The sequence below is a fragment of the Amblyraja radiata genome, chromosome 2 (genome assembly GCF_010909765.2).
Source record: "Amblyraja radiata isolate CabotCenter1 chromosome 2, sAmbRad1.1.pri, whole genome shotgun sequence".
In the NCBI taxonomy this organism is placed as follows: Eukaryota; Metazoa; Chordata; class Chondrichthyes; order Rajiformes; family Rajidae; genus Amblyraja; species Amblyraja radiata.
The window spans coordinates 145,758,019-145,784,294 of record NC_045957.1 but is presented as its reverse complement, the minus strand read 5'-3'; the positions used below and the strand labels follow the sequence as shown (position 1 = coordinate 145,784,294).

Sequence of the window (26,276 nt, the reverse complement as noted above, 5' to 3'; positions counted from 1 at the left end):
TCAGTCAGCGCCAAATGTTGTACCATAAATGCCAACCGGTTTAAATCTAATCTTTGCCTCAATAGCTTGGAATTTTGTTTTTGTTTTTTAAACATGCTTCCATTTACTTAGTGTCTTTTGCAGTCTCAGAACATCCCAACTGTTTCACAAATGAATAAATACTTTAAGGGCGGCCACTGTTGTACTGGAGGGTAAAGACAGCTGACAATTTGGCCAAGTTCCACAAAACAGCTAAGAGATAATTGGCCAGAAAATGTGGTTCAGTGCAGTTGGTTGCGGAATAAGTATTGGTCAGGACAGTGGTTAGAACCCTTCCCTCTCCCCCACGGAATATTTTACAGTCAGGTCGGAAGACAGATGTGGTTTGATTTACAATCATATCCAATATACGGCAGCATCCATCGGTGCCGGCAGTCACAATGTTGGTTTCAAGTTGGAGTGTCATGTGATGATTAAAAATAACGACTGATGGAACATAAAAGGTCCAGCATACAGCTTGAATTACTTTACAACATTAACTCAGATTAACAAAACTGCACGAATACAAAAAAGCAACATGCGTGTGAAGAATTACTGAGGGCAAGAGGGAAGAAGAAACTTAAAGAAACGGTAACCTTTCGGAAACTACAAAGTATTATTTAAAATACACAGGAACTAATCTCAGTAATGATAACCACATACAACTGAATTGTTATATATGCATGTTATATAATTTTTATGTTAACGGCCTGTCCCACCAACATGCGATTGCATGCGTCTAGTGGGACCAAACGTGGTCGCTTGAGGCGTACGGCCTCGCGGGGCCGGTCCCACTTCGATCGGCGGAGGCGTATGGTGCTGTGCGGGGCTGGACCCGACATCGCGCGGGGCTCCGAAAATCTTGCACTGTCCGAAAATCCTGCGCGCCAACAGCCTGCCAGCCCGCAGCCGCATTGAGGCCGTACGCCTCAAGCGACCACGTTTGATCGCGCTAGACGCATGCAGTCGCATGCTGGTGGGACAGGCCCTTTAGGTTGGAGTATTTCTTTTTTAAGAACACTCCCACAAAACTACATATTGTTCTGAGCGTCCCCAGTATCTTGGCTTGAATAAATCAAATGCACTGGCATCTGATTTAATGTAACCGAACATGAGATGTCACCACAAACTCATTGGGAGGAGAAGCGCTGGTACCTTCCCTCAGGCCAACATCCCCAATACTGAGGCCCTAATGCAATCTGCTTGTTTTTATTGAGAAATGATGTAATTGGCATGCCCGTCACCAGAGGAGAAGGAAGGAACAGCAGCAGCATCTGTTCCTTCCTGTGTACACCTAAGATAGACACAAAACACTGAGTAACTCAACAAGACTGGCAGCCTCAGCAGAGAAGGAATGGGCGGCGTTTCAGGATGAGAAACAACTTCAGACTGAGAGTCAGGGGATAGGGAAACTAGAGATATGGAAGGGTAAGGTGTGAAAACGATAGATCAAAGCACAAGTTGATAAGGTAATGTAGACTAGTTCATTGTTGGCTGAGGAGAAGGTAACAACGAGGCATAGAAATAGTACAATTAATCAGGAGGACAGTGAAACTAGTCTTACTATACTCTCAGTCACGGGAAGAGATTACCAGGAGGAGAGAAGAAAATATTCAAGGCCTGTTGCACAAGCAGCAAAAAACAAGAAAATCAACCAAACAAAATGTTCCCAATGTTGGGCGAGTCCAGAACCAGGGGCCACAGTTTTAGAATAAAGGGGAGGCCATTTAAGACTGAGGTGAGAAAAAACCTTTTCACCCAGAGAGTTGTGAATTTATGGAATTCCCTGCCACAGAGGGCAGTGGAGGCCAAATCGCTGGATGGATTTAAGAGAGAGTCAGATAGAGCTCTAGGGGCTAGTGGAGTCAAGGGATATGGTGAGAAGGCAGGCACGGGTTATTGATAGGGGACGATCAGCCATGATCACAATGAATGGCGGTGCTGGCTCGAAGGGCCGAACGGCCTCCTCCTGCACCTATTTTAGAAACATAGAAACATAGAAAATAGGTGCAGGAGTAGGCCATTCAGCCCTTCGAACCTGCACCGCCATTCAATATGATCATGGCTGATCATCCAACTCAGTATTCTGTACCTGCCTTCTCTCCATACCCCCTGATCCCTTTAGCCACAAGGGCCACATGTAACTAACTCCCTCTTAAATATAGACAATGAACTGGCCTCAACTACCTTCTGTGGCAGAGAATTCCACAGATTCACCACTGTGTGTGAAAAATGTTTTTCTCATCTCGGCCCTAAAAGACTTCCCCCTTATCCTTAAACTGTGACCCCTTGTTCTGGACTTCCCCAACATCGGGAACAATCTTCCTGCATCTAGCCTGTCCAATCCCTTAAGAATTTTGTAAGTTTCTAAATTCTAAATTCTAGCGAGTACAAGAAGAGTCTATCCAATCTTTCTTCATATGAAAGTCCTGCCACTCCCAGGGATGACCGATGGTCGTTGTGGACTCGTGGGCCGATGGGCCTGTTTCCATGCTGTACCATTCAATCAATCAAATCATCCATATGAAATTTGCATTCAGATTAATCAGCTGTCCCCCCCCCCCCCCCCCCCCCCCCCCAGCATTATATTGCACCATAGACACTTGCCTGTGCTTTTGCCAATCTCTGTCCTGACTCACTCACCTGTCGGCATTCATTCTCCTCATTCACCTGAATCAAAACCTCTCTTAATTTACTCCTTGTTTAGCTATCCATCTATTTCTGTGGATTTTTTTGTTTCCTGTGTATTTAGCATAATTTAAAGTGTGAATAATTACAAGTAGCACCTCCTTCTGATGTAGCAAGTTCTGGTTGGGAAAACTCTTCCAAATATTGCTCACCAGCTCGTGGTATCAGGGTGTGAAGAGTAATATATTTGTGGTGAAGAGCAAATGAATGTCAGCAACAAAGCTCTTGCATACCATCAGACTAGAGAAATCAATCACATTAATCTCATAAAGTTGTCAATAAATGCTTGATTAATTGCTTGATTACATGTGCCCAAGGCACATTGCTGTAATATGTTACATTTCTGATCTTCAGTGCAAGATCATTAGAACATACCTATCATAGCAACTTCCAATGGAGAACCTTTGGAAGGAATATTAAGCTGTCCAACTTGGAGTTAGGAAGATGCTTCTCAAATCCATAGAAGATAATAGTTAATGCAGAAAGATTACAAATATCAGTGGGCCAAAGGACCTGTTTACAAGTTATATTTCTCAGCGACTCTCTGATTTTTGGACTCTGTGACATGAATAGAAGCAGAAGAGAAACTAAATACCATGGATGGATTTTCCCACAAACTCATCGAGAGAGAATATAAAAACAACAGAAGGTAACTAAAAAGGCAATGCGGGGAGAAAAGATGAAATACGAAAGTAAGCTAGCCATTAATATAAAAACAGATAACAAAAGATTTTCAGGTATATATAAAGAGTAAGAAAGGAGCAAGAGTGGACATTGGACCACTGGAAAATGATGCTCGGGAAGTGATAATGGGGAATAAAGAAATGGCAGAGGAGTTGAATACATTTTTTGTATCAATCTTCACAAAGGAAGACACCTGCAATGTGCCGGAAATTCAAGAGAGTCAGGGCGTGGATGTAAGTATGTAAGTAAGTAAGTACGCTTATTGGCCAAGTGTTCACATACAAGGAATTTGCCTTGGTGCTCCGCCCACAAGTAACAACATGACATACAGTTTGGTTTCACCAATAGCGGGAAGAGCACTCTGTGAAAACGGAATGTAGTACATTAGATGAGAGGAAATGCAAGCTATTTGCTGCTTCATCCAATTAAAAAATAGTTTGGATCCCTAAAAGGTGGAAAGGGAAGAGGTGAAAGGATAAGTGTTGAACCTCCTGTGGTTGCATGGGAAAGTCCAATAAGATCTTCTTCTTCTTGCGAATGAAACATGAATAAACCAAAGGAATAGTTGGATCTCAAGCCTGGTGTTGGGCAGCCATGTTGTTGTCTCTGCGTCAATGTCTGCCAGGCCCTGAGCTCCATACAATACAATACAATACCGTTTATTGTCATTTGAACCTCGAATGAAGTTCAAACGAAATTTGGTTTCTGCAGTCATACAACAAGAAAAGAACCAAGACACACACCCACACAATTTACACAAACATCCATCACAGTGAATTTCCTCCTCACTGTGATGGAAGGCAAAGTCTTGTCTCTCCCCTGCTCTCCATTCTTCTCCCGATGCCAAAGTCAAAGTCAAAGCCCCCGGCAGGTGATGGCAAGTCCCGCGGCCATTTAAGGCCGCGCCGGGCGATGCAAGGCCGCGCTCCGGGTGGTAGAGCGCTCCATTTGGTGGGTGGTAGAGCGGGCACTCAGAGATGACATGGTTGGCTGTCTGTTGTTCTGATAAGATGAGTTTGGTGTCCCTGTCCTTTCACCTAATTTCCTGGAAACTAAATTTGTTTTATTTCTCTTTCACAACTTCTAATTAAAAGGTCCTGGATCTGAAATATTAACTTTTTTTACTTTCCACTGATGCTGACTATCCTACTGAATGCATTTCCTGTATTTTGTTTCAGATTTCAAGAATTTAGTTTCTTTTTTCATTGTAGTGATTGGTGAATTGAAGATAAGCCAACTGTTTTATGCTCAGTGGTACAGATTGTGAAGTAGATGTCGCACCACTCCAGCAACATGGGTTCAACCTTGACCTCCAACATTGTCTGTGTGGAGTTTGCACATTCTCTCTGTGCTTGCATGGGTTTCCCTTAGCTATGTTCATAGTTCATAGGAGCAGAATTAGGTGATTCAGCCCATCGAGTCTACTCTGCCATTCATCATGGCTGAACTATCTTTCCCTCTCAACCTCATTCTCGGTTGCATCGTGGCTTGGTTCGGCAACTTGAGCGCCCTGGAGAGGAAAAGATTACAAAAAGTAGTAAACACTGCCCAGTCCATCATCGGCTCCGACCTCCCTTTTATCGAGGGGATTTATCGCAGTCGCTGCCTCAAAAAGGCTGGCAGTATCATCAAAGACCCACACCATCCTGGCGACACACTCATCTTCCTGCTACCTTCAGGTAGAAGGTACAGGAGCCTGAAGACTGCAACGACCAGGTTCAGGAATAGCTACTTCCCCACAGCCATCAGGCTATTAAACTTGGCTCGGACAAAACTCTGAACATTAATAACCCATTATCTGTTATTTGCACTTCATCAGTTTATTTATTCATGTGTGTATATACGTATATAATGGTATATGGACACACTGATCTGTTTTGTAGTCAATGCCTACTATGTTCAGTTGTGCTGAGGCAAAGCAAGAATGTCATTGTCCTATCAGGGACACATGACAATAAACTCTCTTGAATCTTGAATCCTGCCTCCAACCCAAAACATTTGACATCCTTACTAAAGAAGAACCTGTCAATCTTTGCTTTGAAAATACCCAATGACTTGACCTCCACAGCCATCTGTGGCAATTAATTCCTCAGATTCACCACCCTCTGACTAAAGAAATTCCTCCTTTCCAAACGTGCATCCTTTTATTCTGAGGTGGTCAGCTGGTCCTGGGCTTTCCCATTAGTGGAAATATCCTCTCCACATCCACGCCTTTCACTTTTCAGTAAGTTTGATTCAGATCCTCCCTCATCCTTCCAAACTCCAGTGAGTACATGCCCAGAACCGTCAAATGCTTATCATACATTATGCCAATTTCCTCCCAAATCCCAAAGATGTTTGGGTTGAGGGGTTGGTTTGCCACTGTAAATTGTGCTCTGTGTGATGGTGAGTTAGAGAATCTGCAGTCAATTGATGGGAATATGGGGAGAATAGATTACATGGAAAATTATGGAGAATGAGGGAAGAAGATTAGACTTTATTGCCTTCCAACACAGTGAGGAATGTGGGGAATCCACTGTGGCGGATGTTTATGTTAACTGTTAAGAAGCTGTGTGTCTTGTTGCTTTTCTTTAGTATGGCTGTATGGTAATACAAATATCACTCGAAGTAATCCCATTCAAAGACATTTGAAACCTTTGAATGAGATTACATGCGAGCCAACATGGACACAATTGGAGAAAATGGCCTCCTATATTGGAATGAAACATGAAAATCTATTGAGAGCTGATTTTAAAATTCCAGATATTTAACCCAAAGCAACTTAAGTTTCAGCGTGTACAACACCGAGTGAAGTCAAAGGGAAACAGAAATTACTGAAAGCTAAACAGCATAAATAATAGATGCCAATCGCAAACTGCGATGCCATTGTTTACAAGAGAGAGCTATTTTTAAAGTAGGAACATGTAGTCTGAATTCAGAAAACAATCAAAGGCTGCCCCACCCACCCACCAATCATAGAGAATCTCTTGCAACTAAATGGTTCTACTTCACCCAAGGGAGGTCAGAAGTAACATTTTATCCAGCTATATCATTAATCTCTGCAACAGTCTACTTCTCGTACAAGTCATAGCAGAGTAGCTTGCAGAAAACCTCCACTTAAAAAAGAAATGCAATTTAATCAGAAATAGCAAATGGCCATCCGCATGCAAACCTCTGAGAATGACAGGTGCAAGGAACTGCAGACGCTGCTTTACAAAAAAGACACAAAGTGCTGAGTAACTCGTCGGGTCAGGCAGTATCTCTGGAGAATATGGATAGGCAACATTTTAGGTTAAGACCAGACATCAGACTAATTGTAGAGATGGGGAGATGGCTCATAGAGAGGTGGGGCCTGACAAAGTCTGAAGAAGGGTTTTGGCCCGAAACGTTGCCTATTTCCTTCGTTCCATAGATGCTGCTGCACCCGCTGAGTTTCTCCAGCATTTTTGTCTACTTGATAGATGGACGCAGGTGAGATAAACTGAAGATAGACACAAAAAGCTGGAGTAACTCAAGAGGGCCAGACAGCATCTCTGGAGAAAAGGAATCGGTGATGTTTTGGGTCAAATCCCTTCATCAGACGGGACTGAAGAAAGGTTTCGACCTGAAACATCACCTATTCCTTTTCTCCAGAGATGCGGGAGAAGAACGATGGGTTGCAGAACAGATGTGGGTGAGGGAAGGACACAGGAGGGAAACATCTGGGATGTCCTAGAGTAGAAAGCCTCATCTTAAGAGCAGATGTGACAGGGACGGAGGAATTGAGGGTAAGGGATGGCAAGAGACAGGATGGGAGGGGTTGTAGTCCAGATAACTCTGGGAGACAGTGTGTTTATTGTAGACATCAGTCAATAGTCTGTGCCCTGTGATGGAATAGAATGGGGAGAGAAGTGTCGGAGTTCGAGGGCAAAGTAGTGGTCAAGTTAAAGAAATCAACAAGTTCTGCATGGTGCAGGATGCAACCCCAATGCAGTCATTGACGTAGCAAATAAAGAAACAATGCAAATATTCTTATCAAACTCACCGATAAGGGAGGTATTGTGTAGCCTGGTGGCTGACCTCTAGTTTTTAGTTTATTTTCACGTGTAAATATGACACATGAAAATATGACACAAAGATAACACAAAGATACAATTGAGGCATCCACAGTGTACAGATACATGATAACAGGAGTAACATTTAGTGCAAGGTAAAGCTAGTAGTCCAATCAAAGATAGTCTGAGGGTCTCCTATGAGGTAGATAGTAGATCCGGACTGCTCCCTAGTTATTGGTAGGATGGTTCAGTTGCCTGATAACAGCTGGGAAGAAAATGTCCCTGAATCTACCATGCCAAGGCCAGATAGACATTCCCCTGACTCTCAGTCTGAAGAAAGGTCTCAACCCAAAACGTCACCTATTGCTTTTCTCCAGAGATGCTGCCTGACCCACTGAGTTACTCCAGCTTTTTGTGTCTACCAACTCTAGGACACCTCCTTATACAGTGCCTACCCCTTAACCAGGATCCCACAGATGAACACCAATTCACCATCTGCCAGACTGTTACTGATCTCATCACCTCTGGCGATCTGCTCTCCACAGCCTTTAACCTTACACTTCCCCAGCCCCCTACTGCCCCTTTCTATTTCCTTCCAAAAAATACACAAACAGGACTTTGTTGTTTCTGCTTGCTCCTGCTTCTCAGAACTCGTCTCCAAATATCTTGATTCTATTTTATCTCACCTTGTCCAGTTCCTTCCAACCTATGTCCAGAACAAGGGGTCACAGTTTAAGGATAAGGGGGAAGTCTTTTAGGACCGAGATGAGAAAAAAAAATTCACACAGAGAGTGGTGAATCTGTGGAATTCTCTGCCACAGAAAGTAGTTGAGGTCAGTTCATTGGCTATATTTAAGAGGGAGTTAGATGTGGCCCTTGTGGCTAAAGGGATTGGGGGGTATGGAGAGAAGGCAGGTACAGGATACTGAGTTGGATGATCAGCCATGATCATATTGAATGGCCAACTCCTGCACCTATTTTCTATGTCTATGTTTCTATGTAAGAAAGAACTGCAGATGCTGGTTTAAATCAAAGGTAGACACAAAATGCTGGAGTGGGTGACGTTTCGGGCCGAGACCCTTCCAACCTACATCCGTGACACCTCACGTGTTCTTTGACACTTCAATGACTTTTAACTCTTAGGCCCCCATTGCCGCATCTTTGCCACGGACATCCAGTCCCTTTACCCTCTATCCCCCACCCGGGGGCCTCAGGTTCTTCCTTGAACGGAGACCCAATCAGGTTCCCTCTACCACCACTCTTCTCTGCCTGGCAGAACTTGGCCTCAACTTCAACAACTTCTCCTTTGACTCCTCCAACTGTCCTCAAGTTAAAGGTATAGCCATGGACACTCACATGGCCCCAGCTATGCCTGCCTTTTTTTGCTTACGTCAAACAGTCCTTGCTCCAAAGGTGCACTGGCACCATCTTCCAACCCTTTGTCCTCTACAAGGACAACTGTGTTGGGGCTGCCTGCAAGTGTCTACAAGTTCAAGGTGAACTTGTAGATTTCATTAAATCATAACAAGTGACCCGATTGTAGACTATAAGAGGACTTCTACGCAGTAGAGGATTATAATACAGGAGATATTTAAAATAAAATTATAGAGGTCATGCGTTGAATTATATCACTGGCAAACAATAGATTATAATGCAAGGCTTATAACAGATAACTTGAAAAACTAATGGCATTGTAATGGAATAACATGTTTATTGTAGATTATAACAGAGGTTTGCTGTTCTAAAAATGAGGTCTTTCTATAAGTTATGTAGGAAGATTTTGGATTACATTAAGAAGGTTGTACTAGAGATCATAATACACATGTTATTACTGCAAATTATAATGTAATGTAATGGCTTTAATGTACATCATAAGATCTTATCATATAACAGAAAGGGGGTTACTATATGGATTATTACAGATCTTTTGATAGGCACAAAAAGCTGGAGAATTCTGAAGAAGCATTACCTATTCCTTTTCACCAGAGATGCTGTCTGACCTGTTGAGTTACTCCAGCTTTTTGTGTCTATCTTTGGTTTAAATCAGCATCTGCAGTTCCTTCCTACACATTACAGATCTTTTGTTGGGCCAAAATGCTGTATGTAAATATTAATACAAGGAATTTTATTGTATATTTTATTGTGGATCACAGTATATAAAATATGAATCCTGTGTGGAATGTACAGTAAATCATGCAGTGACCTTATTGTACATTATGAGAGCGTTTCTATGCTGTAGAGGATTCGCATTTTCCATTCTCTTTTGTTTTGTACCCTCGTGTAATATTGAGGCTTACTGTAAATAATGCAGGGGTCATTGGAGATTACAAAGAATTACCACATGATCCAGTAAGTGCCTTACAGTATATAGAAATACATCAGGGTCCTATTGTAGATTGTAATCGGGGAAACCAATTAGCCTGGGTCTTCCTATACGATATGATGTTTTATACATGGATTTTTAGTGTAGATTTTGATAAGAGGGTTTCTGTGTGAAACAGTATTGGTCTTACCACAGATTATGATGGATTACGATATAGCACAAAAAAGTTTTTAATATTCTGTTTTCTGAATAATATTATAAGGAAGCTTAATTCGTCTTATATTAAGGAGCATTTATAATATACCAACAGACTGTAGCACAGTGAATCATATGAAAGTCTTGCTCTAGATAAGGGGCTCATCATATGGTCGGCTATGGGTTTTACTGTATAGTGTAATAATGGAGTTAACTACAAATCATAATATCATGGATTTTATTGTAGATTATAAGAAGGTTATTACAGAGTATAGGCATTATTTATTATAGTTTATAATGTTGGCATATACTGTGATCAATACATGAGGTTATTATTCATATCTGGTACTGGATTTTAACATTCTGAGTTACAGCAAATTACAATACCAAGGTTATTACTCTAGATTATCAAAAAGGGGTGTAGTGCAGGTCTTCCTGTGGACTGTAATGCTGGGGCTTATAATGGTTTTCCTACGCAATGGGATGTTATAGGTTGTAATATTGGGTTTACTGTAAAGAACAATACAGGGATCTATACTGTAGGTCGGAGCTCTGGGAGAAGGGTTAAAGTGGTTACACAAATAGAAACTAAAACTGTTATTCCAAACCCTGAACGACCGGAATTTATCATTCGTCGTCAATAAAAAAGCGTTCAAACCAGTTTCAACGTTATCGTGCAGAATAAAGCCGACAGCCATAAATACACAAACAAAGGTTTTACAATGTAATCACCTGAATTCTCGGATCCACTTCTTCCTCCTCTGGCACTTCCAACTTTTCATTCCTCTTCGACAACCCGTCCATTTTGTTGCTTGTATTTGTATATTCTTGCAGATATATATATAGATGTTTAATATTCCAAGATGGGACTGATACCCGAGGGGAGATGGGGCAAACTCAATGGGATGGGCCGAAGGACCGGGGTCGCCTTCAGCAACATCTGGCGGACACTCTGGATCTAAAGCAGGCTCCGCTCGGCGAGGGAGCAGATCCACTGTCAGTGGAAAAGAGCACAAATTGAGCCAAGAACTGTAAAAACGGCCAGAGGAAAGGCGCCGCCGTGTTTCAGCCTCCGCCTTTCCAGGTCCTTGCGAGGAGGAGGAGGAGGAGGAGGAAGACAGGCGACTTCTAAACGTATCCTCCGCTTCAGCTTGTAGACTGACTGCGCCAGTGAAGCAGGCAATCTCCGCTCTGACACAATGGGGAGCAGCGCTGAGCTGCGCTGGCGTTTCACCAGCACTCGGGTTATTGCTGCTGCTGAGGCTGCTCGCTGGAGTTAGCAGCAAAGATCCACTCTATAATCTTTGGTTAGCAGCGCCGGGCTGCCGACTCCGCCTCTTCCCCTCTTGCTCACCCCTGCTTTGTTACATCCAGACACTGACACGAAGCAAGCCAGAGCTCTACAATCCGTCCTAGTCTCAGCTCCCCTCCTCTTGCAAAGAAATCCTGCCACGTATTAATGCCTAACTCTGCTTTTAAAACAAACCCCCCAGTCCATCCAGTTCACGCAGACTTCTTGTGCAGCGAGACAATCAGTAGCATCCTCTCCCCCCCCGATGCCATGGCAATTCCCAACCCCTTTAATTTGCTTGTTTCCCCCATTGGTGAGTTCCAATTCAACAACGTGATGTATATCCATTAGGGTTTGTACCTTCCCTGAGGCTAGATTAGGGGTAGGTTCCATTGCATGTCTTTTGAGAAAGGTCCTGGTTTAGGTTAGAAATAACGGGCTGTTCTTAGTAAGAACATCGCCGTTCTTTGCGGCTGGAATTTGCTTCCTAACGTTCTGCCAAGTGGAATGTTGATCCAGATAACATGTTTTAAAACACGCATGTCAATGAGGCTTTCCCCCCCTGTGAAATACCATCTTAATGCTTTGTCTTCCCTGGCATCTCCTTGGCCAATTTATAATGAGAAAAAAACAGATGTACTTGATTTGTACTTTTTAATTAACAGTAATACTTTTACATATTTTTTAACAGTATTTATTGGAGTGACAAGTACATTTATCCACTTGACCCGATATCAGCTTGTATTTCTTTTCAACTATATATTGTTATTCCTGCAGGTGTTTTTATGAATAATAAATCCATGACTTTCTTTACATTCAACGTGGCAGCAAATTAATACAATCTCTTGCAATGCATGTTTCCCTTTTAAACGAAACACCCTGCCATGAAAGGTTTGAGAGGCTCTGACACAGAATCTAATCCCTAAAGGGGCAGATTAGACTGTGGTACACCCCTACAAAATCCTTGTGGAGGCGGTGTTGAAATTCAGTGTCACTAAACACATAGAAAGATAGAAAAATAGGTGCAGGAGTAGGCCATTCGGCCCTTCGAGCCAGCACCGCCATTCAATATGATCATAGCAGATCATCTAAAATCAGTACCCCGTTCCTGCTTTTTCTCCAAATCCCTCGATTCCTTTAGCCCTAAGAGCTAAATCTTGGAACATGCTCCTGCATCTTGGAATGTGCCAGTTGGCAGCTTTCACTTTGGATATCTTCTCACTCTGGAAAACTGACAAGCTTCAGGCAGGACAAAGCACCCAACCTTTCAGCATCTGTTAAAGTTTGTCTCAGGACGTGTCACTGGGAACAGCCCATAGATCGCAGAGCGTTGGCTGCCGTCTAGACTGGGGGTCTGGGGGTCTCTCTTACTGCTCTCTTGAGGTCAGGCAAAAGACACAGGTCCACAATACAATCAGACTGAACAGCTCCAATGAGGTGGTCGATGGAACCAATCAATGGTTCATAGGTACTTTATTGTCATACTTACCTTGGTACAGTGATATCTAATGGTACTTGATATCCTTGGTACCGTGCATAGTTCCCTGAAAGTGGAATCTCATGTAGATAGGGTGGTAAAGAAAGCTTTTGGTGTGCTGGCCTTTATAAATCAGAGCATTGAGTATAGAAGTTGGGATGTAATGTTAAAATTGTACAAGACATTCGTGAGGCCAATTCTGGAGTATGGTGTACAATTTTGGTCGCCTAATTATAGGAAGGATGTCAACAAAATAGAGAGAGTACAGAGGAGATTTACTAGAATGTTGCCTGGGTTTCAGCAACTAAGTTACAGAGAAAGGTTGAACAAGTTAGGGCTTTATTCTCTGGAGCGCAGAAGGTTAAGGGGGGACTTGATAGAGGTCTTTAAAATGATGAGAGGGATAGACAGAGTTGACGTGGATAAGCTTTTCCCACTGAGAGTAGGGAAGATTCAAACAAGGGGACATGACTTGAGAATTAAGGGACAGAAGTTTAGGGGTAACATGAGGGGGAACTTCTTTACTCAGAGAGTGGTGGCTGTGTGGAATGAGCTTCCAGTGAAGGTGGTGGAGGCAGGTTCGTTTTTATCATTTAAAAATAAATTGGATAGTTATATGGACAGGAAAGGAATGGAGGGTTATGGTCTGAGCGCAGGTATATGGGACTAGGGGAGAATACGTGTTCGGCACGGACTAGAAGGGTCGAGATGGCCTGTTTCCGTGCTGTAATTGTTATATGGTTATATTCCCATTTTTTTGCATACAGATCAGTAAAAATCTTACACAGGGGCAAACATATTTAAGTGCAAGAGTGTCAAAATCATAGTTTACACACTGGCATTTTGTATGATTCAAGTCCAAAGTAAAAAATATAGAGCAATGGCAAATGGATCAGATAAGGTGGTTCTTCTTATAGAAATATAGAAAATAGGTGCAGGAGTAGGCCATTCAGCCCTTTGAGCCTGCACCGCCATTCAATATGATCATGGATGATCATCCAACTCAGTATCCTGTACCTGCCTTCTCTCCATACCCCCTGATCCCTTTAGCCACAAGGGTCACATCTAACTCCCTCTTAAATATACCCAATGAACTGGCCTCAACTACCTTCTGTGGCAGAGAATTCCACAGATTCAACACTCTCTGTGTGAAATTCTTTTTTCACATCTCGGTCCTAAAAGACTTCCCCCTTATCCTTAAACTGTGACCCCTTGTTCTGGACTTCCCCAACATCTGGAACAATCTTCCTGCATCAAGCCTGTCCACCCCCTTAAGAATTTTGTAAGTTTCTATAAGATCCCCCCTCAATCTTCTAAATTCTAGCGAGTACAAGCCGAGTCTATCCAGTCTTTCTTCATATGAAAGTCCTGTCATCCCAGGAATCAGTCTGGTGAACCTTCTCTGTACTCCCTCTATGGCAATATAGAGTCCACATCACAAGATTAGAAATTGTTCAGCCAGAGCTGAACACACTTCTCGGCATTTGCATACAATTGCGTCTTGTGCTTCTTGTGTTTCTTGTGCGTGGTGGGGGAAAGATTGGTAGAAACAGGGCCCCGACGTGAACGCTCTTTCCTTGACCCCATAAGGTGGTTAATACAACTAGATTGAATGGATCCAATGAGTTGGTCAATATAACAAAACTGTATGAATCCAATGAGTTGGTCAATATAACTGGGCTAAAGAATGGATCGACTGGGCTTATGTTCACCGGAATTTAGAAGGATGAGAGGATACCTTATACAAACATTAAATTCTTAAGGGATTGGACAGGCTAGATGCAGGAAAATCTTTCCCGATATTGGGGGAGTCCAGTACCAGGGGTCACAGTTTAAGAATAAGGGATAGGCCATTAAGGACTGAGATGAGGAAAACCCTTTTCACCCAGAGAGTTGTGAATCTGTGGAATTCTCCGCCACAGAAAGCAGTGGAGGCCAATTCACTGGATGTTTTTAAGAGAAAGTTAGATATAGCTCTGAGGGCTAACGGAATCAAGGGATGTGGGGAGAAAGCAGGAACGGGGTACTGATTTTGGATGATCAGCCATGATCACATTGAATGGCGGTGCTGGCTCGTGAGGCCGGATGGCCTACTCCGGCCTATTTTCTATATTTCTAAATCAATCCAATGAGGTTGTCAGTATATGAATCCAATGAGGTGTCAATTCAAACAAACTAAATGGTTTCAATGAGATGGTGGGAGAGTTGGCAAAGTATTCATCAGAGGAGATTAGAGAAGCAGCATGTATGAGGCATTCAGACTGAGCTAAATCTTGAGGTAAAATTACAACAATTTGTAATTCTAAGGGAAGGAACCATTGGCAATCACTTACTAACCAGCTCTGAATATTGTACGACGCTGATGAATATGGGTATGAACAGCAAGATTGGCTAATCACTGATTATTGCCACCAAAAGGAAACATACTCAAGACCAAGTCCATCTTGCCATAGAGCTGGAATTGAATTAGAAACATAGAAAATAGGTGCAGAAGTAGGCCATTCGGCCCTTCGACCCTGTACCGCCATTCAATATGATCATGGCTGATCATCCAACTCAGTATATCTTGTACCTTCCTTCTCTCCATACCCCCTGATCCCTTTAGCCACAAGGGCCACATCTAACTCCCTCTTAAACATAGCCAATGAACTGGCCTCAAATACTTTCTATGGCAGAGAATTCCACAGATTCACCACTCTCTGTGTGAAAAATGTTTTTCTCATCTCGGTCCTAAAAGATTTCCCCCTTATCCTTGAATTGTGACCCCTTGTTCTGGACTTCCCCAACATCGGGAACAATCTTCCTGCATCTAGCCTGTCCAACCTCTTAAGAATTTTGTAAGTTTCTATAAGAACCCCCCTCAATCTTCTAAATTCTAGCGAGTACAAGCCGAGTCTATCCAGTCTTTCTTCATATGAAAGTCCTGACATCCCATGAATCAGTCTGGTGAACCTTCTCTGTACTCCCTCTATGGCAAGAATGTCTTTCCTCAGATTAGGAGACCAAAACTGTACGCAATACTCCAGCTGTGGTCTCATCAAGACCCTGTACAACTGCAGTAGATCCTCCCTGCTCTTATACTCAAATCCTTTTGCTATTAGACTGCCCTCTAAGTGCAGTGATCAGTTAAACTAATTGGAGACTGGTGGATCTGTCATTCCCATGTTGGCCTCATTAATTACTTCACATTGCACAAAACTAGACTGGAAGCAAGTCATCTTTGATCACAGGGGTCTTCCAAAGATGAAAACCAGGTAGAGGAGAGAAAGGCTAAACTTTCCTTGTGGGTTTCGAAGGTGAATTCCCGTTCCTCTTGGCTCGGCTGTGGAACGTTCCGAGGTGTTCGTCAATGATTTCATTCTCCTTACCCTGAGAAAGGATTTTCAACCAGAAATGTTGACTCTGTTCTTTCCATAGCGTTTCTCTTCTCCTTACCCAGTCCCCGCCCAATGGCTCAGGCCAAAGTTAAACTTGTAGCAGGGCTCCAATTACATCACTCACCCTCAGCAGCATGATATTTTAAGACACTGCCAATTTTCTTACATTAGCTTGCTCATACATCTGGAAATATTGTTTAAAACTGGAATTACTGAGATCCAGAACAGTATCCCATAGGACATTTTAACACCTATGGCAGAGTTACAAGGCAGCCCCCTGTACCCCATTTGGCATTGAATTTTCAGGCATATCTTCATAAGAGATTGGCAACAACTGCATGAACTTTTGCACACTTTTAGCAGGAACGGGCAGTGCAAAGAAGCGCTGAGGTAATAAAAAAGAGATTTTGCAGCAGTGCATAACAAATTGGTCTGGTTTAAATCAGCTCCCTGCTTGCCATTACATTATCGTATTACAACTACGCCTGGCTGACAGGAAAAATAACTTGAACTGGCTCAGTCCTTAAAAAAAGTCAAATAATTATGAATATTTTAAAAACTGGAACCTTTCCAGGATAGTCTAGAGTGGTTAGGAGGTTAAATGATGGGCTTGTATTCACTGGCATTTAAAAGGATGAGAGGATATGTTATAGAAACATATAAAATTGTTGAGGTGTTTGAGAAGGAACTGCAGATGGTGGAAAATCGAAGGTAGACAAAAGTGCTGGAGAAACTCAGCGGGTGCAGCAGCATCTATGAAGCGAAGGAAATCAGTCTGAAGAAGGGTTTCGGCCCGAAACGTTGCCTATTTCCTTCGCTCCATAGATTCTGCTGCACCCGCTGAGTTTCTCCAGCACTTTTGTCTACCTAACATTCTTGAGGGATTGGACAGGCTAGATGCAGGAAAATGTTCCCCATGTTGGGAGAGTCCAGAACCAGGGGCTCCCAGATTAAGAATAAGGGGTCGGCCATTTAGGACCGAGATGAGGACTTTTTTCACCCCGAGAGTTGTGAATCTGTGGAATTCTCTGCCACAGAAGGCAGTGGAGGCCAGTTGACTGGATGCTTTCAAAAGAGAGTTAGATTTAGGGCTAATGGAATCAAGGGATATGGGGAAAAAGAATGGGGTACTAATTTTGAATGATAAGCCATGATTATATTGAATGGCAGTGCAGGCTCGAAGGGCCGAATGGCCTACTCCTGCACCTATTTTCTATGTTTCTATGTAAATGGTATATAAAAATGCACACCACCTGACTGGAGCAGCTTCAACTCCTCTCTTATCAGGCATCTGCATTGTCCTTCCTTTAGAAACATAGAAACATAGAAAATAGGTGCAGGAGTAGGCCATTTGGCCCTTCGAGCCACGGTACTGTCCGAATCACCCCTGCCCCATTGTGTACATTAGACTTTGTCTGTGGAACAGATGCGCTAACATGCTGAGAACTATATTCTACATTCTTCACCATCCTCTTTTCTCTATCTATAGTTCTTGAGTTTAGTATTATCTGATCCATTTAGATATCATGGAAAATAAAGCTTTTCACTGTACCTCGGTACACGTGGCAATATTAAAACTATATTATAAATTACATAGTGTAACTCAGTGATTTGAGAGTCAGGGTAAAGTTGTAGGCACAATAAGAATTGGTCACAGGGAATTATGAATCAAACCCTCAGTCTGAAGAAGGGTCTCAACACAAAACGTCACCTATTCCTTTTCTCCATTGATGCTGCCCGACCCTCTGAGTTACTCCAGCTTTTTGTGTCTATCACAGGGAATTAAATTAATGACATACTCTGAGAGATGGCAAAGACTTGATGGGATGAATGACCTCCTACTTGGCATAAGAAATATGAGAATGAGTTTTGGGACAGCAAGCACCAAATTATGGCAGTCCAATGGATGAATCCTTCAGCTTTGCCAGCCTCAGTTACACGCACTCATTTTCACAACCCACTGACTCCAAAGAGCTATGCCTAACCAAGTGAATTGTTCCAAAACCTGTGGGGAATATAAAGTCAATTTGTACACAAGCTTAGGGGTGAACACAGCCATGTTCTCTAAAGAGCTGCCACCAATCACTTTCAACTACTAAGCTTTGTGCCTGTTGCTAACAATAGTAAAATGAGTAGACATTCGAGCATTAGGTCCATTACGATCAGCCATGATCACAATGAATGGCGGTGCTGGCTCGAAGGGCCGAATGGCCTCCTCCTGCACCTATTTTCTATGTTTCTATTGCCTTTAAATTAATGAATTGCAACAAACTCTAAAGCACTTCTTGATGTGAGTGGTTCCAGTCGTAGGAACAGAAAAAAATTCAATAGAAACCAAAAGCCAACCCCCACCTCTCATTGCTCCACCATCCGCTTCACCATCCCCCACTAGTCACAATAACTACATCCTACCCCTTCCACTCTCTGCCACCCACACCCCACTGGAATGAGTCTTCACAACGGAATGGAGAAAGGGCAAACTGAATCTTGAGGGTGTGAACTTGGCAGCAAAGGTCATGTGGCTTATTCGCACTAATTCAAGACCTCAAAACAAAACTAGTTGCCAACGTCGTAAAAAAAGTGTACACTAGATGTGTCATGCATTATGGGTTAATTTTGTATTGAATCTCACATTAAGTGAACAGAGTCTCAAGGAAAACTATTTATTTTTCCTGAAAAAGCAACTTTGTTTATAAGGTACACAAAAATGCTGGAGAAACTCAGCGGGTGCAGCAGCATCTATGGAGCGAAGGAAATAGGCAACGTTTCGGCCCGAAACCTGATAGGTTTCGGCCCGAAACGTTGCCTATTTCCTTCGCTCCATAGATGCTGCTGCACCCGCTGAGTTTCTCCAGCATTTTTGTGTACCTTCGATTTTCCAGCATCTGCAGTTCCTTCTTAAAAACTTTGTTTATAATATTGGCAGTAGGTAATATCGTTACATACATGTGGCATTTGTATGTCATGGTCACAGTGCAGAGCATTCCATTTAGGTACAAGATTAATGTCATAGAATCATACAGCATGGAAACTCCCCTTGTTGTCATCAACAAATATTCTTACTTTAGTTTAGTTATTCTCACATGTAGCGAGGTAGGTGAGAAGCTTTGGTTTGCGTGATATGCATGAATACAATCAAGCCTTCCACCGTGCACAGATAAAGAATAAAGGGTATAACATTGAGTGCAAAGATACAACATTGAGGTCCGATTAAAGATAGTTCAAGGGTCTCCAATGGGGTCGATGGGAGGTCAGAACTACATTCTACCTGAGGACTGTTCAGTTCTCTGATAACAGCTGGGACGGAACTGTCCCTGAATCTGGAGGTATGCAGTTTTTCAAATTTCTGTACCTCTTGCCTGATAAGAGAGAGGAGAAGCGAGACTGATCTTTGATTATGCTGGTGGCCTTGTGGAGGCAGCGTGAGGCGTAGATGGAATCAATGGATGGGGGGCTGGCTGTGTGATGATCTGGGCTCCATCCACAATTTCTTGTGGTTATGGATATATTTTATTCGTAACATTTGAAAGTTTATAATGTAATACATTCTATGTCAATGTTCATGGCAGAAAATATTCCACTGACTTGATCAAGTTTCCTTTCATATACATAATATAAGTGTCTGAGGTAGTTGTTTACAGCTTTCCAGTGGTTAGATGCTGCCTAAACAGTGGGCCTTTCCCATAGGGCCTTTGCAGTGGATGCATCTCTCAGTCTGTAGTCTTGTGCCATGAAATGTTCCAGTCTGCGACATTCAGTTGTAGAGAGCTCCCTGCACTGGGAGATCAGCAAAAGTGTCACATTGGTCGGCCCAAAAATCGTGTCCTCTCACAACTGTTTATTAAGGCGGCCTATATTTTTAATCAAAAATATGCAGTATTCATAAAGTCTGCAGTGGACATTATTTTGTATTGAGCAAAAAACAAACAGTTGGTGGAATTCAGCAGGTCAGGCAGCATCTGTGGAGGTTGACTGGGGAATGACATGGAAGGTCCCAATCCAGGGGAAAGGTCTCGACCAGAAATGTTGATTCTCCATATATGCTGCCTGGCAGGGTTGAGTTCCCCCAGAGGCTTGTTTTTGTTCCAGATCCAGGCACTTAGTCTTTTGTGTCACTATTAGCTTATGTTGAATCATCATTACATTTGCAAACAATATTGACATTATTGTAAATTGGTTATTGCATGTGAACCAATCATAGTAGAATAGCATCATTAACTCCACCTCACTGTATGCTTTATATTAGCACCCACTTCCTACATTAAGTAGTCTTGGAAGCGGTAGTGATGAACTAACAACTAGCAACCTGCTGTACCGCTATACTATGTGTTACAATTAAGGATGACTTTAAACTCCAGACCTGTGTAACATCAATCATTTACAATTACCTCCACCTCGTGAGTGCTCTTCAGAGAGAGTCAAACAGCACGGAACCAGGCCCTTCGGTTCAACTCGTACATGCTGACCAAGATGCCCCATTTAGTTCTGTTTGGACCATATGCCTCTCAACCTTTCCTATCCATGTACCTGTCCTGGACTCTTTTATAGTATCTGCCTCTACTACATCCTCTGGCAGCCCATTCCACATAAGCAGCACATCCTGAATGAAAAGGTTGTCCCTCCGGTTCCTATTAAATCTTGCCCCTCTCACCTTATACCTATGTCCTCTGGTTCTTGAATCCCCTACCTGGGTAAAAGTCTCTGAGCATTCCTATCGATTTCCCTCAGGAGTTTGTACACCTCCATAGGATCACTCCTCAGCCTCGTGCGCTCCAAGGAAAAAAGTCCTAGTCTGACCAATTTTTCCCAATGACTCAGGACCTCAAAACCTGCCAACATCCTCGTAAATCTTCTCTGCACTCTTTCCAGCTTAATTACATCTTTCCTACAGCAGGATGACAAAAACCGAAACTCAATACTCCGAATGTGGCCTCAACAAAGTCTTGTACAGCTGCAACGTAACGTCCCAACTTCTATGGTAGACAAAAGTGCTGGAGAAACTCAGCGGATGAGGCAGTATCTATGGAGCGAAGGAATAGGTGACGTTTCGGGTCGAGACTCTTCTTCAGACTGATGTGGGGGGCGGGGGGGGGGGGGGGGGGGGGGGGGGGAGAGGCGGAGACAGTAGGCTGTGGGAGAGCTTGGAAGGGGAGGGGAAGGAGGGAGAAAGCAAGGACTACCTGAAATTGGAGAAGTCAATGTTCATACCGCTGGGGTGTAAACTACGTAAGCGGAATATGAGGTGCTGCTCCTCCAATTAGCGGTGGGACTCACTCTGGCCATGGAAGAGGCCCAGGACAGAAAGGTCGGATGGGAGGGGGAGTTGAAGTGCCACCGGGAGATCAGGTTGGTTAATGCCAACTGTGAGGTGGGCGCAGATGCCACTCAATGTGCCAGTCAGCTGGACATTGCCGCATCATCTGTCACTCATGGAAAGGTTCATTTGGACCAACACCTTTGGCCACAAGTCCATCGGGCAGTGGTCAGCATGGAACGTCCTGCAGGGAAAGGACTCGATGGATCCTGTGGCGTGGTTCACTGAGCAGACTGCCCAGCTCGTCTGGCAAAATGCCTCATCGCCAGAACTCACCAACAAGCACCAAGACCTGGCTTGATCCTTCCTACACCGTCGGAACTTCACTGCCAGCGCACGCTGCCCTCGGGACGGCTGCTATGGAGAGGAGACAGTTGCCCACCTCTTTGCAAAGACAGTCTGGAGAGGTTTGCAAGGGGACCCTGTCATGGTTTATCCCGAACAGCTCCGTCAAGTTCAAGTTCAAGTTCAAGTGAGTTTATTGTCATGTGTCCCTGTATAGGACAATGAAATTCTTGCTTTGCTTAAGCACACAGAAAAATAGTAAGGCATTTACTACAGTACAGATAAATGTGTCCATATACCATGATATGAATATATACACACATGAATAAATAAACTGCAAATAAAGTGCAAATAACAGAATGTGGTTGTTAATAATCAGAGTTTTGTCCGAGGCAGGTTTAATAGCCTGATGGCTGTGGGGAAGTAGCTATTCCTGAACCTGGTTGTTGCAGTCTTCAGGCTCCTGTACCTTCTACCTGAAGGTAGCAGGGAGATGAGTGTGTGGCCAGGATGGTGTGGGTCTTTGATGATACTGCCAGCCTTTTTGAGGCAGCGACTGCAATAAATCCCCTCGATGGAAGGAAGGTCAGAGCCGATGATGGACTGGGCAGTGTTTACTACTTTTTGTAGTCTTTTCCTCTCCAGGGCGCTCAAATTGCCGAACCAAGCCACTTTGCAACCGGTCAGCATGCTCTCTACTGTGCACCTGTAGAAGTTAGAGAGAGTCTTCCTTGACAATCCGACTCTCCGTAATCTTCTCAGGAAGTAGAGGCGCTGATGTGCTTTTTTGATGATTGCATTAGTGTTCTCGGACCAGGAAAGACCTTCAGAGATGTGCACGCCCAGGAATTTGAAGCTCTTGACCCTTTCAACCATCGACCCGTTGATATAAATGGGGCTGTGGGTCCCCCTCCTACTCCTTCCAAAGTCCACAATCAGTTCCTTGGTTTTGCTGGTGTTGAGGGCCAGGTTATTGCGCTGGCACCATATGGACAGTTGCTCGATCTCTCTTCTATGTTCTGACATCCCCATCAATGATACGCCCCACGATGGTGGTGTCATCAGCGAACTTGATGATGGAGTTCGCACTGTGGTTCGCTACGCAGTCATGGGTATAGAGTGAGTACAGCAGGGGGCTGAGCACGCAGCCTTGAGGTGCTCCCGTGCTGATTGTTATCGAGGCTGACACATTTCCACCAATACGAACAGACTGTGGTCTGTGGACGAGGAAGTCGAGGATCCAGTTGCAGAGGGATGCGCAGAGACCCAGTTCTGCGAGTTTGGTAACCAGTTTGGAGGGGATGATTGTGTTAAATGCCGAGCTGTAATCAATGAATAACAGCCTGACATATGAGTATTTGTTGTCCAAGTGGTCCAGTGCGGAGTGGAGGGCCAGCGAGATCGCATCCACCGTTGATCTGTTGTGGCGGTACGCGAACTGCAGTGGGTCCAGGTTTTTGTCGAGGTAGGAGTTGATTTGCTCCATAATCAACCTCTCAAAGCACTTCATCACCACTGGCGTTAGTGCCACTGGTCGATAGTCATTGAGGCACGTCACCTTACTCTTCTTGGGCACCGGTATAATTGATGCCCTTTTAAAGCAGGTCGGGACCTCAGACCTCAGAAGTGAGAGGTTGAAAATGTCCGTAAAAACTCCAGCCAGTTGGTCCGCACAGGTTTTTAGAACTCTGTGATTTACGGACTTTTCCCAGGGACACATTCAGAGACTGACATCGAGTGCTGCTGGAGGGTCATCAACTCGGTGAAAGACGCTCCTTGGTCTGCCCGAGCGTTGTTGACCACCCAGCGGAACGCGATGTCCGTCGGGGAATGTTGCCGACTGGCCCGCTGCAGACGTGTTGAGGGACGCACTGAAGCTCGGCGCAGCCAACGCCAAGGCTCGGTGGGGGAGGACCACAGTCTAGGGTCCTTCCGCTGCTGGACATTGGGGGCAGGGTGTGGTGGAGTTGCCCCTCAAAATAAGGGAAGGGATCCCACGCCAGTGGGACACATGAATGGCAAGGTTGGGGGATAAATTTGTGAAATTTGAGCAATGTATGTAAACAGTATTGAATGTTTTGTATAGCCTCCGAAAATGTCGGATGAATTTTTCGCACTGTTCATGTATTGTATATATTTATTACCTGAATAAAGTCTATTTTGAAATATTTTTTTTTTTAAAAGAACTGTGCGGAGGTGTTGGACGAAGCGATTGCCAAGCCTGCGCTTGGTCTCACCGATGTAGAGCAGTTGACACCTAGAGCAGCGGATGCAATAGATGAGGTTGGAGGAGGTGCAGGTGAACCTCTGCCTCACCTGGAAAGACTGCTTGGGTCCTTGGATGGAATCGAAGGGGGAGGTAAAGCGACAAGTGCAGCATTTCCTGCGGTTGCAAGGGAAAGTGCCAGGGGAGCGGGTGGTTTGAGTGGGAAGAGACAAATTGACCAATGAATTTACGGAGGGAGAGGTCTCTGCGGAAAGTCAAAAGGGGAGGAGATGGGAAGATGTGGCCAGTGGTGGGATCCTGTTGGAGGTGGCGAAAATGTTGGAAGGTTATCTGTTGACCTAACTTCTATACTCAGTATTCAAGAAGGAACTGCAGATGCTGGAAAATCGAAGGTACACAAAAATGCTGGAGAAACTCAGCGGGTGCAGCAGCATCTATGGAGCGAAGAAAATAGGTGACGTTTCGGGCCAAAACTCTTCTTCAGACTGATAGGGGGTGGGGGGGGAGAAGGAAGGAAAAAGGGGAGGAGGAGGAGCCCGAGGGCGGGGGGAAGGGAGGAGACACCTCGAGGGTTAAGGAAGGGGAGGAGACAGCAAGGGCTAGCAAATATGGAGAATTCAATGTTCATGCCCACCGGCCGCAGGCTACCCAGGTGGGCATGAACATCACAAGGCATCACAAGGTGTAGCTATGGGCCCCAGCTACGCCTGCCTCTTTGTCGGGTACGTCGAACAATCCTTGTTCAATACGTACCAGGGCCCCATCCCCGACCTCTACCTCCGTTACATTGATGACTGCTTTGGGGCCACCTCCTGCACCCACACACAACTGACTGACTTCATCCACTTCACCACCAACTTCCATCCGGCACTCAAATACACCTGGACCATTTCCGACACTTCCCTACCATTCCTTGACCTCACCATTTCCATCGCAGGGGATAGACTTCTGACCGACATACACTACAAACCCACTGACTCACATGGCTATCTGGACTACACGTCTTCCCACCCTGCCCCCTGTAAGGACTCCATCCCCTACTCCCAATTCCTCTGCCTACACCGCATCTGTTCCTAGGATGAGATGTTCCACACCAGGGCATCGGAAATGTCCTCGCTCTTCAGGGAACGGGGATTCCCCTCCTCCACCATAGATGAGGCTTGCACCAGGGTCTCTCTCCATACCCCGCAACACTGCTCTCTCTCCCCATCCCCGCACTCGCAACAAGGGCAGAGTCCCCCTAGTCCTCACCTTTCACCCCATCAGCCGGCAAATACAACAAATCATCCTCCGCCATTTTCGCCACCTCCAACGTGACCCCACCACTCGCCACATCTTCCCATCTCCCCCCATGTCTGCCTTCCGCAAAGACCGCTCCCTCCGCAACTCCCTTGTCAATTCTTCCCTTCCCTCCCGTACCACCCCCTCCCCGATCGTTTCGCCGAACACCTCCGCTCAGTCCGCAAGAACCTACCTGAACTCCCGGTGGCTCAGCACTTCAACTCCCCCTCCCATTCCCAATCCGACCTCTCTGTCCTGGGTCTCCTCCATTGCCAGAGTGAGCAACACCGGAAATTGGAGGAACAGCACCTCATATTCCGCCTGGGTAGTCTGCGGCCGGCGGGCATGAACATTGAATTCTCCCAATTTTGCTAGCCCTTGCTGTCTCTTCCCCTTCCTTAACCCTCGAGGTGTCTCCTCCCATCCCCCCACCCTCGGGCTCCTCCTCCACCCCCTTTTCCTTCCTTCTCCCCCCCACCCCCTATCAGTCTGAAGAAGGGTTTCGGCCCGAAACGTCACCTATTTCCTTCACTCCATAGATGCTGCTGCACCCGCTGAGTTTCTCCAGCATTTTTGTGTACCTTCTATACTCAGTAGCCTGATTAATGAAGGCCAAAGTACCAAAAGCCTTCGTGACCATCCTCTCTACCTGTGTCGTCACATTCACGGAACTATGTACCTGCACTCCTAGATCCCTCAGCTCTTCAACACACCTACAGAACCCTACCATTCACTGTGAAGGTCTATCCCCTAGAAAGCAAATTACATGGAATTACATCAAAGAATAAAAAAAATAAAAAGAATGAAAACATTAAAATGGCCATAAATACCACTTGTTTTTATTTATTTTTAATTAATGCATTCCCAAAGTTGCAATGTTCAGGAAAGAATTCTACTGTCAATCGGTGCCCATTTTTATTTTTGTCTCAGATTCTATAATACGCAGCATAATTTTCTGAAAATAGCAACAATCTGCCACTAAAATTTAATTTCTCAGAAGCTAATAAAAATGTTGCTATTGTTCTCACAGTTCGTTATTTCTTACTTATCTTAAGACAAACAGTGATCATATTTTATTGCAATTTTCAAAAGATAGCCTTCAA

The 26,276-nt window shown here is 44.3% G+C and overlaps 1 protein-coding gene across 1 annotated transcript in view; it reads right to left on the bottom strand.

The window, feature by feature from the left end:
- sh3bp5 (SH3 domain binding protein 5) overlaps window positions 1-11,498 on the bottom strand; it is a 61,149-nt gene extending 49,651 nt beyond the window's left edge. The window contains exon 1 of the mRNA XM_033016873.1: window positions 10,654-11,498. Within this exon, the coding sequence (XP_032872764.1) occupies window positions 10,654-10,725 (72 nt within the window). The 5' untranslated portion in view covers window positions 10,726-11,498. The remainder of the gene's footprint in view (window positions 1-10,653) is intronic.
- Between the last annotated feature and the right edge of the window lie 14,778 nt (window positions 11,499-26,276).